The sequence below is a fragment of the Lissotriton helveticus genome, chromosome 3_1 (assembly GCF_964261635.1).
Source record: "Lissotriton helveticus chromosome 3_1, aLisHel1.1, whole genome shotgun sequence".
In the NCBI taxonomy this organism is placed as follows: Eukaryota; Metazoa; Chordata; class Amphibia; order Caudata; family Salamandridae; genus Lissotriton; species Lissotriton helveticus.
Window position 1 is genome coordinate 1,826,590,860 of NC_136061.1, and position 16,518 is coordinate 1,826,607,377.

The 16,518-nt window shown below is 45.5% G+C and overlaps 1 protein-coding gene across 2 annotated transcripts in view; it reads right to left on the minus strand.

Annotated features, from left to right (window-relative positions):
- The window catches only part of SYT8 (synaptotagmin 8), a 259,634-nt gene that overhangs the window by 49,311 nt on the left and 193,805 nt on the right, over nucleotides 1-16,518 (minus strand). For both annotated transcript variants that reach the window (XM_078682752.1, XM_078682751.1), the window contains exons 5-6: nucleotides 14,408-14,575; nucleotides 3,733-3,900 (exon numbers count right to left, since the gene is read on the minus strand). In XM_078682752.1, the coding sequence (XP_078538878.1) occupies nucleotides 3,733-3,900; nucleotides 14,408-14,575 (336 nt within the window). The remainder of the gene's footprint in view (nucleotides 1-3,732; nucleotides 3,901-14,407; nucleotides 14,576-16,518) is intronic.

The following is a 16,518-nucleotide window of genomic DNA, read 5'->3' on the forward strand; positions in this document are numbered from 1 at the left end:
TTAGCACGGGGCTCGGGCGGGTGCGCCTCGGGGGACCGAAGATCATGAATTTGGTCTTCTCCAGGTTTATCTCCAAGCCCCTCGTGTCGCAAAAAGAAACAAACCCATCCAGAACCCGCCGGATGCCCGTTGATGTTCGCGACAACAACAGAGTTTCGTCTGCGAACATCAGGGCGGGCACCCGACCTGTAGCCAACCACGTGGCATCACTATCCCTGACTCTAGCTAATTCCCCCACCAGACCATTGATGTACAGACTGAAGAGCGTAGGGGCCAGGGCACAGCCCTGTCGAACACCTCTAGTTACGGGAAAGCGAGCTGATAATTTTCCGTTCTTCCCACACCTCACCTGGGCATAGTTCCCTGCATGGAAACGCTTCAGGACATCTAGTAGATAGGGCGGGAGGCCAAGTTCTTTCAAGACCCTCCATAGGCTCTCCCTGGGCACAAGGTCGAAAGCGGCCCGCAGGGCTACGAAGACAAGGTAGAGGCTGCCACCCTCTATTTTTACTGACTTCCAGAAAAGGACCTGCAACCTAAAAATTTGGTCCAGGGTCAAGATTCCAGATCTAAACCCAGCCTGGAGGGTGGTTAATATTTCAAACTCCTCCATCCATCCCAATATTCTGTCCAGAAGGATGCGGCCCATTATCTTCTGGGTAGTCTCCAGAAGACTAATCGGTCTGTAGTTCGATGGAACTAAAGGGCATCCCTTTTTAAAAATGGGGACGATTTCAGCGCCCGCCCAAGAGTCTGGGAGCTTAGCTCCCCTGAGGACCGCATTAATAATACAACAAGGTACGGTGCCCATATTTTTGGCTGGGATCGGAAGAGGTCGCCCGGTAACCTATCAAGGCCTGGGGCTTTGTTTGGAAGCAGCCTGACAACCGCAGATTCCACTTCCTTGAGTGAGATGCTCTCAATGTTTCCTAAGCCCGTCCTCTCCCCAGTGTCCCACTGACCCATCTGGTAGTCCAAGCCCAAGGCCCCCCGCAGTCGACACTCGTGCGGGAGGTCTAAGGCCAATGGAGTCCCACGGGCAATGTCTGACTCTTGTATCAAGGCCCTGTTTGTATGTTCAAGGGTGCCAGTCTCGGGACTTGTGTAAAGCGCTGCAAAGTGCGCCTCCCAAACTGATGGGGTGATATTTGGTAGGGGAGTTTCTCCTCCCTCTCTCGCGCCAGAGCTTACTATTGCCCAAAATAATTTAGAATCCTTTGCCAGGAGGGCGCCTCTCAGTTCTTCCCACCTAGCTTCCTCCCACTCTCTCTTACCCCTGATGATCTCTTTCTTGTAGGACAATCTAATTGCCCTGATGTTTTCTTTATCTTTGCTTTTGATTGCCGCAAGGAGCTCCTGTTTTAATTTCTTGCAGGCATCATCAAACCAAGGGTGCGTCTTAGGAATGCGCCGCTTACACCTACTTACAGGGTAAAACACTTCCCCCAATGCCACTGCTAGCTGCCTGTGTGTGTCTACTGCATGCTGCCCGGTAGTCGAGTCACTCATCTGGGTTATAAAGGGAATTGCAAGCTGATATATTTTCGCAAGCTGTGAGGGTGACTCTACTAAGTGAGGCCATTTAACCCTCCTTCTATTATTAGACACCATAAACGGAGGGGGATCTATGTCAGGGTTAAGGACAGGATTTGTCAGACCAAAAGACCCGGGTTTAAAAGTTAAAACCAAGGCATTGTGGTCGCTATCATGCCTTTGCACAACCCTAAATTCCGTCAGGTGGTCCCAATTTTTCGCTTCCACCATAACATAGTCAATGATGGAGACCTTATTTCCCCTATTGAACGTGGCTGTGCCTGGGCGGTCAGGATCCATTCTTCCATTACACGGCCGCAAGGATGTTGCAAGGGTGAATAATTTTATTTGTAGCGCTAACGGGGTCCATACTCTAACTGGAGTGATATTAGGCTTGGGTATGTGCCACAGTGCATCTACTTCATCTTGTTCACCCAACTCCAGGGTGCCCAGCGGTTCAAATTGGCAATTAAAGTCACCGCCGACAATTATTGTAACGGAGGGGTCTAGCGCAAGGATAAAGGAGTTAAGGGCTTTAATTGTATTCGACTCTTGCCCATTCTTAGATGGCCTCGAGTATATGTTTATTATGGCTGCTTGGGGTTTACTTGGAGGTTTTAGCAAAACACACTGGATATCCCGGGAATTTGTATGAATTTGAGTCGCCTGTATTCCGAAGTGAGAGCCTATCCAAATTGATAACCCACCCGATGGGCGACCTTTGCCTGTAGACACTGCCAGAACATCATAGGTTGCGAAAATCGAGCTTGTGCTCTCCTCCAGTGCCCAGGTCTCTTGCATCAGGCAGATGTCATATGTTGCCATAAAGGCGGCCCACTCCGGGGTAAGCAATTTATTTTTTAGCCCTGCTATGTTCCAGGAAACCAGTTTTAGACATCCTTCTACTATTTTTTCAGGAACGTTTATATCCTTGTTCCCCTTATCACTAGTCTTCTCCCTAGAAGAAGAGTGTATTGTTAACTCCTCCCTAGGGACAGACGATGGCTCGTTTTCCTCTGCTACCCCTGAACTAAGTCAGTCCACCTCTTCCAGCACACTAAACCTATTCCAATGTGGTTGGAGCGGAAAGAGGGGACGGCACGAAAACATACCCTCCCTAGTTAATCGCCCATTTGATATTCTGTGTGGTGGAAGCTGACAGCCCCTGTTGTAATATGCTCTTCTGGGGTGGGGCGGTTCCAAACTAGGAGTAGGGTAGAAGTATGTAAGATGTAATGGACATATTTGGGTATTTAGTCTATAAAGTGGGGCATCGCAGATATACTCTACAGCAGAGGTGTCCCTGAAATTCAAAATTATGACGTCTCCTGCTACTGTCTTTGGTCCCCTCCCTATTACATTTAACTGGGTGGACCCTACAGAAATAAGGGTCTAATTTTCATTTGTAAGAACAAAGAGGAGGAACGTTTGCACCATATAATGTTGGTCTGTCCATTGTATAATGAATTTCCTGTTCACTTATTGACAGGATTAACAGCATAGACAGAGGTTTTGCCTAGAGAACTGTACATGGCTAACTGATGAAAGTCATATCAGTACTGTTTTATGGTATTGCTCCACTTAAATGTAATTTTAAGAACATGTACTAACTTTGAGCATGTTTAACATGCATAGTTTTTATGTTACATTATTTTTGTATTTCATGTGAGGATTTGTTTGTTAAATGAAAACATGAACGTACATGATTTGTAGATAAACAAATAACCGCCAGCAATAATTTGACTGCAATAACTAACGTCCTCCCTGGTTATTAGTTTTCATGAACATAATAAAGATAGTTATGACTGTTTTTTTCACCCAAGCTCCAACAAAACCATATTCCACGGTTCTACGCCTGCCCAGAAACTAAGATTTTTAAGACAAAACCATTGCCAACGGATCCTTACTTCTTCCATTTCTGATCCTGGGCATTCACCTCTGTGTGAAAGCAAAATACATAGACCGCAAATAAAGACACAGGCCAAGGGTTACGTTTCCTACTAAGGTCCCTCCATCTGAACATGGGCGGAGAGACACCGTGCCTCCTCACAGGCTAGTGTCATCAGCTCGTTACCTTCTGTGCTTCATTATCGCATAGTTTGTTATGACGCTTTCTACAGGGGATTTATTCAGACATATAGCGCACACGGTGGGGCAGACTTCAGCTTTGAGGGGCTGATTCCTTTCTATGGGGCTTACCTCCATCTTTGAGTAGGCGCTCAGCTTCTGCCACTCTTCAATCACATGCTGCATGTCCATGTCCTCCAATGGAAGGCGCAGTTCCCCAATGACGTCATGCTTCGAAAAGCGATTGAAGTCATAAATCCGGATCACCAATGTTGAGTTGGCCTTACTTTCCTTAGGAAGCTACAACGGACAAAGGAGAGAGGCACAATAAATTTCCACGAAAACTGAAAGAATCTAACTGTGCTTGTGAGAATCTTGTGGGGTATCAGGTGTGCACTGTTAACTCTCAAGTGATCAGTGAGGTTTGGCAAGAGTGCACCCAAATGTGACTTGTTCCTAGGGGTAGGTCAAGGTATATAGATTTTCTAATGTGTTTTACATGCAACATGGTAGTGGGTGTTTGTGTGTAAAACACATGTGAGGTCTGCCGTCTCATAACGAAAAGCTCACAACAAAACTGACAATCCAGTTTCTAAACCTGGTAGCATATGACAACAGGACACAACCAGTTTCTTAGTTCCTCCAAGACATTTTCTGCCTGAACCAGGTCTCCAATGAGAGAAAGTTAAGCGTTCAGTGTAAGCCTAAGGAAACAGGACAAGATTAAAGTTACAAGACTCCCAGACGCCCAATAATTGTGGTCTCCACAGGATGACCCCAGCACCATCGCTGCGGCTCAGGAAACAGGCAAAGCGGGAGTGACCATTTCAGTATATTTTTTTAAACTTTAGTGTGGTTCGAAGCTTGAAAATGGAGTTTCTTTAACAACAGCCCTTAGCGCAGTGGAAAAACATCCCTGCTGGCAACGAGAAGCTGCAACGTGCAGTGGGTGGACTACTGCTGAACAGCAGCTGCCGCCTGATAGGAGTGCCCATAGCGGGCACGTTCCCTTTTGGAGTCAAAGCCCCACCTGTTTCTCCCCTCACCATCCGCTGCTCCACTAGCCAACCTCACATCTTAGCAATGTCCCTTTCTCCTTGCCCAACATGCCCTGCACAGTCCAAGAGCTCAACCTCACGCCTCGTTCTCACCTCCTTACCGCATTCCCTTCCATATCTTTTCAGTCAAGAGATGTCGAGACCTCTGAGGGGACATCCTGCGGCTAGAAGTCAACCCAGTCAGTAATCCAAAAGTTGGTTACGCTTTGCCATGGCTAAGTCAGGTGAAGTCTGGGATATTGCCCGGCTTTCACTGAGGAGATTTACCCAGCTTTTTGCCACCTTCATAGACACAGGGAAAACCTTGGACCACACTAATTATCATACATTAAGGAAAACTGCCATGATAATACAGACAAATGGGGACCTTTCACTTGCTCTGAGCCTTCCCTTTATGTACAAAGATTCAGTCAAATAGTCCTAATTTTATCATATATGTTCTCTACCTCCAAATCTGTTTCAATAACTACCAGGTTAAATACAAAGATATTCGTCATAGCTTTAAGGCATAGGGCCCGATTTACAAAGATAAACGTAGACATTTGGTCTAAACTTAGACCAAACGTCTACGTTTACGACTTTGGGAATTCACAAAGGGCATTTACAAGTACTATCTTTATGTACGCACTCGGGCCGAATATCCACCCTGAGTGCGGATATAAAGATAGTACTCATAAATGCCCTTTGTGAAGTCCCAAAATCGTAAACTTAGAGACTTGGCCTAATTTTAGACCAAACGTCTAAGTTTACCTTTGTGAATTGGGCCCATCGTTCCTAAACCAAAATTCTTTTTTCCGTGGTTTATTGCCTACATTAGGGTGAAGAGTAAGCCCCCTCTGACTGCAGGAGTAGAGCAGGAGACCGGCAAGCCTGCAGCAGATGCCCATGCAGCACTGTAACATATCTGGTATCCGGGCCTGGAATGATGGGCTCCAGAGTTGCAGACTCAAAAATTCCCTGCCAGGTGATACTGGAATTGTGAGATGAAGAATTTTGCCCAGAGATATGGCTCTGATTGTAATACCACTGCTCCTAACGAGGGCCTTAGTGTTGAACTGCACAATGAACCCACTCCTTCCAACAAGCTTAAGCACAGAACCCAGTTTACCACAGTCCTGTTTTAAACGGGTCAAGTATGTGAGGCCAGGCAGCACTGACATTCTGGACCCAGTCTAAAGTCACAATACAGCTTACTCAGAGAACAACCATCCTTGTTGGAAATGCTGTATGTTTTTATTAGAATGATGTGAGGGCCCCATGTTATTCCTCGGGCTGGAGGAGGAAAATGAACAGCTGTCTCCTGGATAACAAGTACAGTGGTTTGGGTGTATGTCGACAGTGTACCCTTTCCCAGCAGTAAACACTAGAAAATAGGGGTTCCTAATTCAGTATCCTTTACATAAACGTCACTTGGCAGATTGAAAGCTCCAAGGCTTGAACCCACCCAGCAATCAAAAAATTAGAAAGAGTACCACACAATGCTAAGAACTTTCCTGAGAGTTGGTGGCGCTCCATGGTGACTCAGAAAGCCTACATTATTACTGTCATCCTTCTTGATCACAAGGAGCTGTGTCACCAACAGATCTAGGGCTCCGTTACTCACAGGAGTGGAATGAAGAACCAGGATTTCCCAAATGAACACCGGTAGCAACTCAGGATCTGTAGGTTTTAGAGAAAGCTGTCTTGTCTTTGGTAACCATGGCCCCTTTTGTAATCCCTGGAGGCACCCTCCTAGGCTGTGCATTCCTTAGGAGTACGGCGTGAAAGACTCGACGCAACTCCAAAGAGGCGTCCTTGATTTTCTGTGTCTCCATCCATTTTGAGTCTCTCCTCCAGAAAATTCTGCACAATCGTCTATCCACCTGAGTTATGACACTCACCTGCACTGTAAATAATCAGTCAGGCCCTGCTAATGCAGTTCATGAACCTACACTCCCAAATGAAATACACCCTTTCAGTCATCCCTTGCCTGACCATCTCCTTGTCACCTCAGCACTGCCACCTTAAGGGTATAACTGGAGAATGCACACTGAGTGCACTTACCATCCTAACAGGAGCATCCACCCTTGTAGCCTAGTCACATCCAAACTTTGATGGGAGAAAGAAGAGAAGACTAAAATACTCCTGTTGTTGCAGGGTGTGGTTAGCAATGTTTCAAGCTAATGGCACAACTTTACTGAGCTAAATAAACCAGTGGTTGAAGGAATCTGAACCAAAGTCCTTTAGAGTATTTGTAGACTGCAGTATGGCATGAGTATTGTAAGCAGGGGTGGGTCCTCCACTGATCTCAGAACAGAAAAAGGAAAAATAAAATGATAACTTAGTTATTATCATTTTATGTTTTTTTAGTGGCGGATTGTTTTAGGGCCTAGCAGGGCTGGTGCCACCGAGAGGAGGAGTGGTTTGTGCACAATAAGTGAGCATGACTGTTTGTACAGTCATGCGTACTCTGCATGTTCTCCACCGGGCTGTATTACACAACCTGGGGGGAGAACATGCACAGGCTCCCAGTCTCCGTTTGAGCACCGAACCATGGCCCTCAGACCAATCACAGCGCTGCTGACAGCAGCGTTGTGATTGGCTTAGGGAAGCGTGTGTGCTTCCTGCTTCTGGGACTCGTTAAGAAGCAAAGCAATGATGGAGGAGTGACGGCGGCCGTGGGGAGGTAGGAGTTTAAAAAAAATATTTTGTGTTTTTCAACTCCCCGTGCCTGCCACCTCCTTTTCCTCGCAGCCACTACTGATTGTAAGCACAGTTACATGTCAAACCTAAACGTCACTGGCACAGTCAATAGTTCCTATCTTTAAAATGTAAGTGCAGATGCACTTTTTCTGTGGTGGTTCGCACAGATACACTTTTTTTTCAGTTTACAATACCATAATGGCCATTAGTAGTGCTGAAATCTTAAATTTAAAAAATGTCAAACTCACCACCAATGCATCACAACTAAAGGAGCACACATGCAGCAGCCACATTAAAATGGTAAAAAAAATATTTTCGCCATTCCAAGATGACCGCTACATTAGTGCTTCCTGACACAATAGTGACCATTATGCCATTTTTAGGTCTCGCCTGTCGATGCGCATGCGCATCGAGCAAGCGAGAGTATTGGGACTTATCCACTCTTTATCCACACTGCAAGGAATCGTGGCGATTCCTTGCAGTGCCCGTGACTTTTAAGCTCAATGCGCATGCGCATTGAGCTTAAAAGCGCGTGCACGTCCGTCTTTGTTTACCCGCTCCGCCCCCTCCCCGCCGTCTCGCATTTCCCCTGCCGCATCAAAGGCTTTCACGGCCGGCCGGCCTTGCTTTCAGTTTCACGACCGGCCGGCCGTGTCAATTACATTACAAAGCCCGCTCTCCCTGCTCCGCCCCCTGCTCCGGCCGAGACGCATTTCTCCTCCCTCCTCCCCCCATTCACGTTTATTCTACTTCTTATCTGGCCTGGAAAGCCTCGACAATGCTTTTTCTTTCTCTCTACTCAGTTCCTTCTTCTCCTCATTTAATTCCTCTTTCTTTTGCTTCATTTCAGCTCACCTTGTTTTACCTCCCCCTCCCCTCTGCCCTGCGCTTCCCCTCTCGCCTCTGCTTCATGTCTCCTTGGCTTCTCCTTTTCTCTATTATCCTTTTGCTTCCACCATATCTCTCCTGTGCTTCCTCCCTCTTCTTGCTTACCCCGTGCCTCACGTCACAGGTTTTCCTTCTTTTTTCCCGCCTTTCTCCCTCTCCTCGCTCACTCCATAGATGATGCCGGCGCCTGTGCTCAGCACAGAAACAATTATATGGTCTAAGACTCAGTTTAATAGCGTGCCTCCCGCGAGTGCCCCCCCCTGCAGCAATCAGTGTCTAATCCGCCATCACTGCTGACAGACGCAGGCCCTCGTGCTCCGCTCCGGTGCTGGCTTCCCGAATCCTCTCAGCGGGTCCCAAATCCCGACATGCTCGGGTTGAGTTGCCTGCAGTGCAGTGCTCTGCTCCTGTACGGTGGAAATGATTTACCATTGTCTCTGTATAATCCGGATTTATTTGCTCTCGTGTTCCCTTCGAGGGTGCTGTGACATTTGGCGAGATCCCACGGGATTTCCCTCTCGACTTCGAAAGTTAAGTAAAAGGTATAGTTATTAAGATACTCCCCTGAAATGACAGAGCCAATGGTTGGAGCTACAGAGACTCTTTCGGGCTAAGAAGGCGCCTGGAAGCCCACGGCTGCAGATAAGGTGGGTTAACAGGATGCATATGTAAGGATGGTAGGAAGGGCCAGTGTATGGGGCTTTCTTAGGGTGACTTCCAGGCTGCCTTCACGTCACGTATCTTTTTTGCAGGGGCTGTGCAAGTGAGAACACATCTTTTTAGATTTTCATATATGCTACAGCACATAGCTATATATTCTTATTTGTTAAACATTTTCCCCAAGATAATACATCTGTCTAGTCTCCGGCTCACCTCATCTCCCATCGTCTACTTGTGGGGTTTTGTTGCAGTGATGGCAAGTATTTACAAGAATGAACGTCCTTCAGTTGGCAAGAGAATGTACCTTTGGCAAAAACCCAGCATTGGATAAAGTGATGTTTGATTAGGAATTTGTGCTGCCAGCATGGGATAGATATTTAATGCATGTCCTGGTATTAAGGTTGTGGCTATTAAATGTGCGCAAATAGTGTGATAGAGTACCGACCAGTATGGGCGTGGGGACCTCCCAGCCCGGGACCGTGGCATGCATGCTCATCTACTTTCACCCCTTTCTAGAGGCCTTAATGAAACCTTCAGACACCAAACTGTTAGACCGTGGATCCAGACAAAAGATTCATCATTATGCATTGTGAAGTAAGGAATGGTAATCTTCCCTCCCGCACCTAGACAGTTGGAGCACTTGAGTAGAGTTCCTAGCAGCAAACTTACTGAGAATTCGAGCAGAATGGGATTTTATTTGACTTCAATATAGGCGTGTTAGTTGTTGGCGCTGATTTGCCGGAGATCGGTCGTTTGATCAGGTTTGTGACAAATGCTTGTTAGTGGATAACTGGACTGTTCCCTCCGTTTTAAGATTGGTAAATGAAAGGATTCTTAGGACCAAGATGCCAGTACCCTCGGCAGCTGGTTAAGTGTGACTCGTTGATGTACTGTCACTATTATTTCTGATGATGTCCTTTGGTGTCAGTCTATGGACCCAGTAGGGAGGCAAGTAGGAATCTATTTAGTTGTCAGTTTTATTTTTTATTCAGGGTTGTTTTCTGGGCGATTTTGACCGGGGTTTTACAAAATTGTTACAGGGCATTAACTTTTCTAGATTTTGAAAGTTGGCCGTTTTCACCAATTGCCGGGTTTGTTCAGCATTGCATAGTGACTGTTGGTATGTAATGTTTAAGAGTGAGGTTTAGAATATGCCAATGGCAAAGTTTGGAACTTTCTGTTTGGGGACACCCCTCACCCTCAAACCCTCACCCTCACTCACCCACCCTCAACCCCTCACCCTCACTCACTCCCCCTCAACCCCTCACCCTCACCCTCACTCACTCACCCTCACTCACCCTCAACCCCTCCCCCTCGACCCCTCCCCCTCAACCCCTCACCCTCACCCTCACTCACCCTCAACCCCTCACTCACCCTCACCCTCAACCCCTCACCCTCAACCCCTCACTCACCCTCACTCTCACTCATCCTCACTCACCCTCAACCCCTCACCCTCCCTCACCCTCACTCACCCTCAACCCCTCACCCTCACTCACTCACCCTCAATCCCTCACCCTCAACCCCTCACTAACCCTCACTCTCACTCATCCTCACTCAACCACCCTCCACCTCACTCACCCTCAACCCCTCACCCTCAACCCCTCACCCTCACTCACTCACCCTCAACCCCTCACCCTCAAACCCTCACCCTCACTCACCCACCCTCAACCCCTCACCCTCACTCACTCACCCTCAACCCCTCACTCTCACTCACTCACCCTCACTCACCCTCAACCCCTCCCCCTCGACCCCTCCCCCTCAACCCCTCACTCACCCTCAACCCCTCACTCACCCTCAACCCCTCACCCACCCTCAACCCCTCCCCCTCAACCCCTCACCCTCACTCACCCTCAACCCCTCACTCACCCTCACTCACCCTCACTCACCCTCACCCACCCTCACCCTCACTCACCCTCAACCCCTCACCCTCACACAGTGCAATAGGTCTCGGAGCATTTGAGTTAGAGCTTTTAGAATTGTTTATGGCTTTTTTTATTTGTAATTCTTTAGCATTAGCTACAGGAAACAAAAATGCTAAAGATTTACAAAAAAAAACCATAAACAATTCTAAAAGCACTAACTCTAATGCTGCGAGACCTATTGCATTTCCAATGCTTGTTTAAAAATATACCTCTCCTTTAAGAAGGATGGCCATTATAGAAAAGTCAATTAAAAACAATATGCACATGAGTGAATGACCCAGCAGCAGTGTGCAGCTGCCGAGAAAAAAATAATTAAAATATAGTGGCACATGAAGGGGACACAAGCAGTGACATGATGGGGAAGAGAGTGGCCGGGCAGCTGTCATGACCATCCGCTGAAAAAAAGTAATTTTATTATAGCAAGGCATGGCAGCGGGCAGTGAGGAGCGAGATGATGGGAAAAAAAACAGCCTGGAAGAAGTGTGCAGCTGCCAGCACTCATATATGAAATTCAGCAAATTAAAATGTATTTTATAATACATCAGAGGGTGAAGATGGGTGAAAGAGCTATGGCCATAGTGGGAACAGTTTATTAGGCTTGGTAGTTAGGTGACAGGAGATCAGAGAGGTAAAACTTGAGTTTCCTCATATTGAGCAATGGAATGAGCCTAGTCTTCTTAATTAGGACTGATGTGAAGAAACCAGGGGAGGAAAGCACGAATGTCTTGAGCGACCATCGCTCACCACGATATGGCTCATAAGGAAGAATGACTCATGAGTTCAACAGTAACGGTGAATTATAAGATATGATTATGTAACAGACACTATCCACCAGCTTGAATCTTATGTCATTCCACCATGGAAGAAATGAGCTGGGTATACGGTTTTATTCTTCATGCTGTTCCAATGATCACTTAGTATCGCCTGATTGATATCAAACACACATATGTAAATATTTACACGCCCTCCATACGATTGTAAACACACACTGTAAACGAACTGATGTAAGATCACAATAAGGAAACTATGGAACTTCAATATATGTAATGTACGTAAAAGTACATTACACAACTCTAGTCACCTCAAATGTAAGTCTATATGAAAACTAAAAAAGAGATAATGGAAAAAAAGAAGCTAAGGATGGAGCAAACACAATAATAGGTGGAAAGTCATCAAATAGGGAGCAGGGAATTAAGATAGACAAGAAAGCCATAAAGTTTTGAGCAAGGGGCTCACAGAAAACCTGCTCTTTATATTGCATTGTAGATAATGTGAAAGACCTAAAAATGGGGGCTTTTATAGCTGCTGAGATGTATGCCTCAGATTAATTCTCTTATTATCACTCATTGCTAATGTCGAAAAGAAATCCTCTAATGGTGAGCGTAAAGAAGAAGGATGTACCCAGAAGCCCCTATGATTATTCTCTAAGGTTTAAGGTGGGCAATACAAAGTTACACAGACATTTGTGAAGAAAGACTTGTTGGCCATTTGAGTCTGAGAGGAAGTTAAGAAAACAAGACCTGTTTGCGACCGATCATTTTTAGTCTGTGTGGTACAACAGCCTTGCCTTGGTGAAGGAGGAAAGATCGAGGTGTTAAAATGTACTTGCATGTTTGACTATACTAATTCAACACTAATCCTCTATGGGTCCCGGAGTACCGTGCTACTTGCCGAAAAAGCGCTCCGACGCCTCGTATGGGGTAGTAAGCGCTATATAAATGCAATTACAATACAATACAATGTGCAGGAAAGTGGAAGTGAGAGTTGCTGCTGTAAATATGGAAATCTATCAAGGCTCTGAGCCTGCCTGCCCCCAATTGAGAAGTCTCTCTATTACATTTCGTGTAAAACTTGTAAGAACACACACAAGTCTGGTGAAGCATCTGACTGTGTACTAATGAGGGACGGAATAGTGGAGTCTGAAGTACCCATGGCACACTCATTGGAGGAAAACCATTTAGAAGGCATTTGGTCATTGTCTCTAAATTCAACAAAGGCAATAGAGCTAATGAGTAGGATGAATGGTCAGTTGCACATACAAACACTGGTAAACATACTTTGGAAGTAGGTCCTTGCCAGATAGCTATGGAAGATTTCAAACATGCCTCTGAAGCTGGCATGATAATCTCAAAAACAAGATTGTAGAAAATGTGGCGAACATTTTAGTCCACGAGAGGTAGATGGACTTACAAGTAGATCATATAAGGAGCAGGCCTTTCTGGAGTATTAAGCCTTAATTGTGGCCAATAATTAATGGATAGAAACAGGATGCTGCAAAACCACTTGAGATTCACTAATCTACACTTCTGTGCTGTGGAGGAATATGTGATGAAGGATAACAGTGAAGAATTGAATGTGCAATCAAGCTGTTTTGGGTGGCAGTTCCTTACTCAGAAGTACACAAGGCGGTGATAGTGCTTGTGGTACAGCTAAATAGAACACCACGCTTGCTTTTTGTCTTTTAGTGTTGTTGACCTTGTGAATATAAATGGAGCGTGATGTGTTGTTTGTTTTCTTGAGCATTGGGCTATTTCAGAGTGTTTGCATCTGAAGCATGCCATGCGGAATCCAATCCTGCTTGGACGTATGTACTAACTCTGATAAGTGAGTGAAATGCTTTTTCAGCATCTAAGATAGCCGGAAGCTTGAGATGACCTGTTGTCTTCACAGGCAAAATGTTGTGTTACATTACGTAGCTGCTGTGGTGGATAATAATGGACATTGATTTACCCAACCTTCTGTCTCAGACGAGGAAATATTTATGTGTCACATGGCGTGTAGCATATTGGGTAAAAAGAGGAAGAGTCTGTCATTTCTTTATTAGGTTTGAATAGAATCTTTTTGACTGCCTCATTCCTGGTTGGTGTTAGGATGTCTTTCATGAAAGCTTCCTGGTCCAACCTGTTTAGATGTGATGCCATTTGCATACTCTTTCCTAGAGATGTCTGATCCTCCCTTGCTTGTGTTGTGATTTTGGAGTCAAAGCACCAGGATACCCTTTGGGTGACAGCACGCGCTATATAGGTTTGTTATACAATACAATACCACACCATTAACAGAATTCTATGGTGAGATCACTGCCTCCTCAACAGTGTGATTAACTTATATTTGTTCAATAATATTATGCATATAAATAGCATTGGAACGATGTGTATTCCTTCTCTAATTCCATTTTGGCATGTGATCTGTGAGGTATGTTATTCTGTAAAATATATATATATCCAGTATTTGTAAAGCGCGAACAGCTACCCGAAGGCATCCCGGCGCTGGGGGCCGTCGGGAAGATTAAGCAAGCTATTGCCCAGAATCACATGGTGCAGCGTCAGTCACCCTGGCCGCGGTGCCACACCTCTGGCAATGTTCAAGACAGGCTCGCTCTGTCTTGCTAGCCAATCCAGATCTATCAGCATCTGAAACGTTTCAGTCACAAGAGAGAACCCTGTAATTGTATTGGCCTTATCCCTGGAACATTATAAGACTCGCACAACATTTTCACACGTTTTTGTCCCGTTGATTACTCCTGCCTGCTTTGAAATTGGAAACTGAGATCACAGTCAAGACACTCTGTGTTTTTGCCTCCAGTCACAGCAGCCTTACCGGGAAGATGAAGCTCTCATTGAAGACTGGGTTCAGCGTTTTCCGGTGCACCTTGGTCTCAAACTTTTTCTTTATGTCGGAAGTGAGGTAGACGATGGCATAGGGGTCAGAGGTGCCAGAGTTGTCCATGGCCATCAGGTCCCGGGCCTCCTTCACTGACACCATGAGCTAGAACAAGATCAGAAAAGAAGGACATTCAAGAAAACAACCTATACGAAAACATGAGGGCAAGTACTCTACAAGCTAAACTACATACCAGACTCAACACACATGAAGAAACCCTGCCTTATTCCACATATATTACACAAGAACATATTTTTCATAGCCGGTATCACCATAACTTGACTATCTTTGGCTATGGCCCAGAATGTGGGTAAGCCCAGGCACACCTCGTATGTGGTCCTACTCTTCAGCAAATGAACAAACAGGACGTACATTGCAAAGTAGCCACAGGTTTATGTGATCATGCAGTCCCCCGCCGCCCCCAAAGTGCTCATGCTAATGCATAAAAGCAAGGGTTGGGTTCAGTTTGCTCCAGTTCTGTTGTCCGTATTTGTGGTGCAAATAAACAAATTGCCATCATTTATGGCAAATATGTTTTCTACTCTGTCTCTCTTTCACACAGAGGTAGAAAACACATTGGCCTTCATTACAAGTGGCAAGAAAATGGGCTTGATTTTCCCCACCCCCTGAGTTACCGATATGGGTGGTACCAGCCAGTCCAAGGATGAGTTGCCCACTATAAGTTGGACCCTGGGTGCACTGTGTCCCTCACCCTCATCAACTCATCTGTGACCATACTCTATTCTATTAGTATGATCCTATTTCACTTTTTCTCTTATAGCAGGGTTTCTCCCTGGTCTGCCGGTTTTACAAGTGATAATCATATACTCACGATCCCCATCACTTCTAAATCACGGTTTTATTCCTTGTATGCTTGTCTGTGATTATTTAACTGGTTATGGGGTATCTTACAACATGATTCTGTTTCCCATTCTCTTTTGTGCAAAGGTTTTCTCCCTGGTATGTATGTCTGATACTCAGTTGCCCTACATTTCATGGCAGGATGAACTAAAAAATAAATGAAGATTTCTACCTCAACTCTCTTCTTACAATCTTACTGACATATTTTTAATTAATTTGCGGTCAAAGGATGTGGACGTGGTATATATAGTGAAAACAAAAGAGGGCATGAATAAAAATGAATTCCAAGCAGCTAAGTGTTTAACGTCCACACACGGGTGACTCCACACAATCTATAGATTCAATATAACTTATGGTCCTTGTGGGTTAAGTAGTTTAGCCGTGAGAGCACCTGTCACTCCGATAATGTATCAAGTAGCACTATGTTCTCTTCTTATTTGATATTCAGTTTCCATTTCCTATCCCTCCACAAGTTTTCAAAATGTTTAAAATTGCCTGTTGATGTTCATGCCACTAGAAAGTGTATAGAAACACTACAAAAATGCTGGAAGGAATAACTGGGTCCGAGGAAGTGAAGTCAATGTGACAGCTATTATCTACGACTGGCAACACTGCAGGTATTGACAGCGGGACTCATTAATTTTAATTGGCGCTTAGCACTTGCCAGTAAGGGGCCGATTCACAAAAATAAATCTGCACATGAGGAAAAGTATACATCACTAGATATATACATGTAAATCTACTCATGCTTTTTAGTAACTTTACTTGTTTTGTCAATTCATCAATTAGTCAATCAGGGAATTGTAAGCGCACCACTCACCCGTGAGGGTCTCAAGGCGCTGTGGGGGAGGGAGAGGTGGGGAGAGCCGCAGTTCTGTTCAGACGAAGAGCCAGGTCTTGAGAGCCTTCCTGAAGGAGTTCAGGGAAGGGGCATATCTGATGTTGATAGGGAACTCGTTCCAGGTCTTGGCTGTGATGTAGGAGAAGGCTCTTCCCCCTGTTCTGGCTATGCAGATGCTCGGGGTTCCGGCAAGGGCGAGGTTGGAGGAGCGAAGGTTTCTGTTGGAAGGTGATTCTCTCATTGAGGTATTGGGGTCCTGTGTTATGTAGGCATTTGTAGGCATGGGTGAGTATCTTGAACGTGACTCTTTTGTCGACGGGGATCCAGTGGAGGTTCTGTCGGTGTC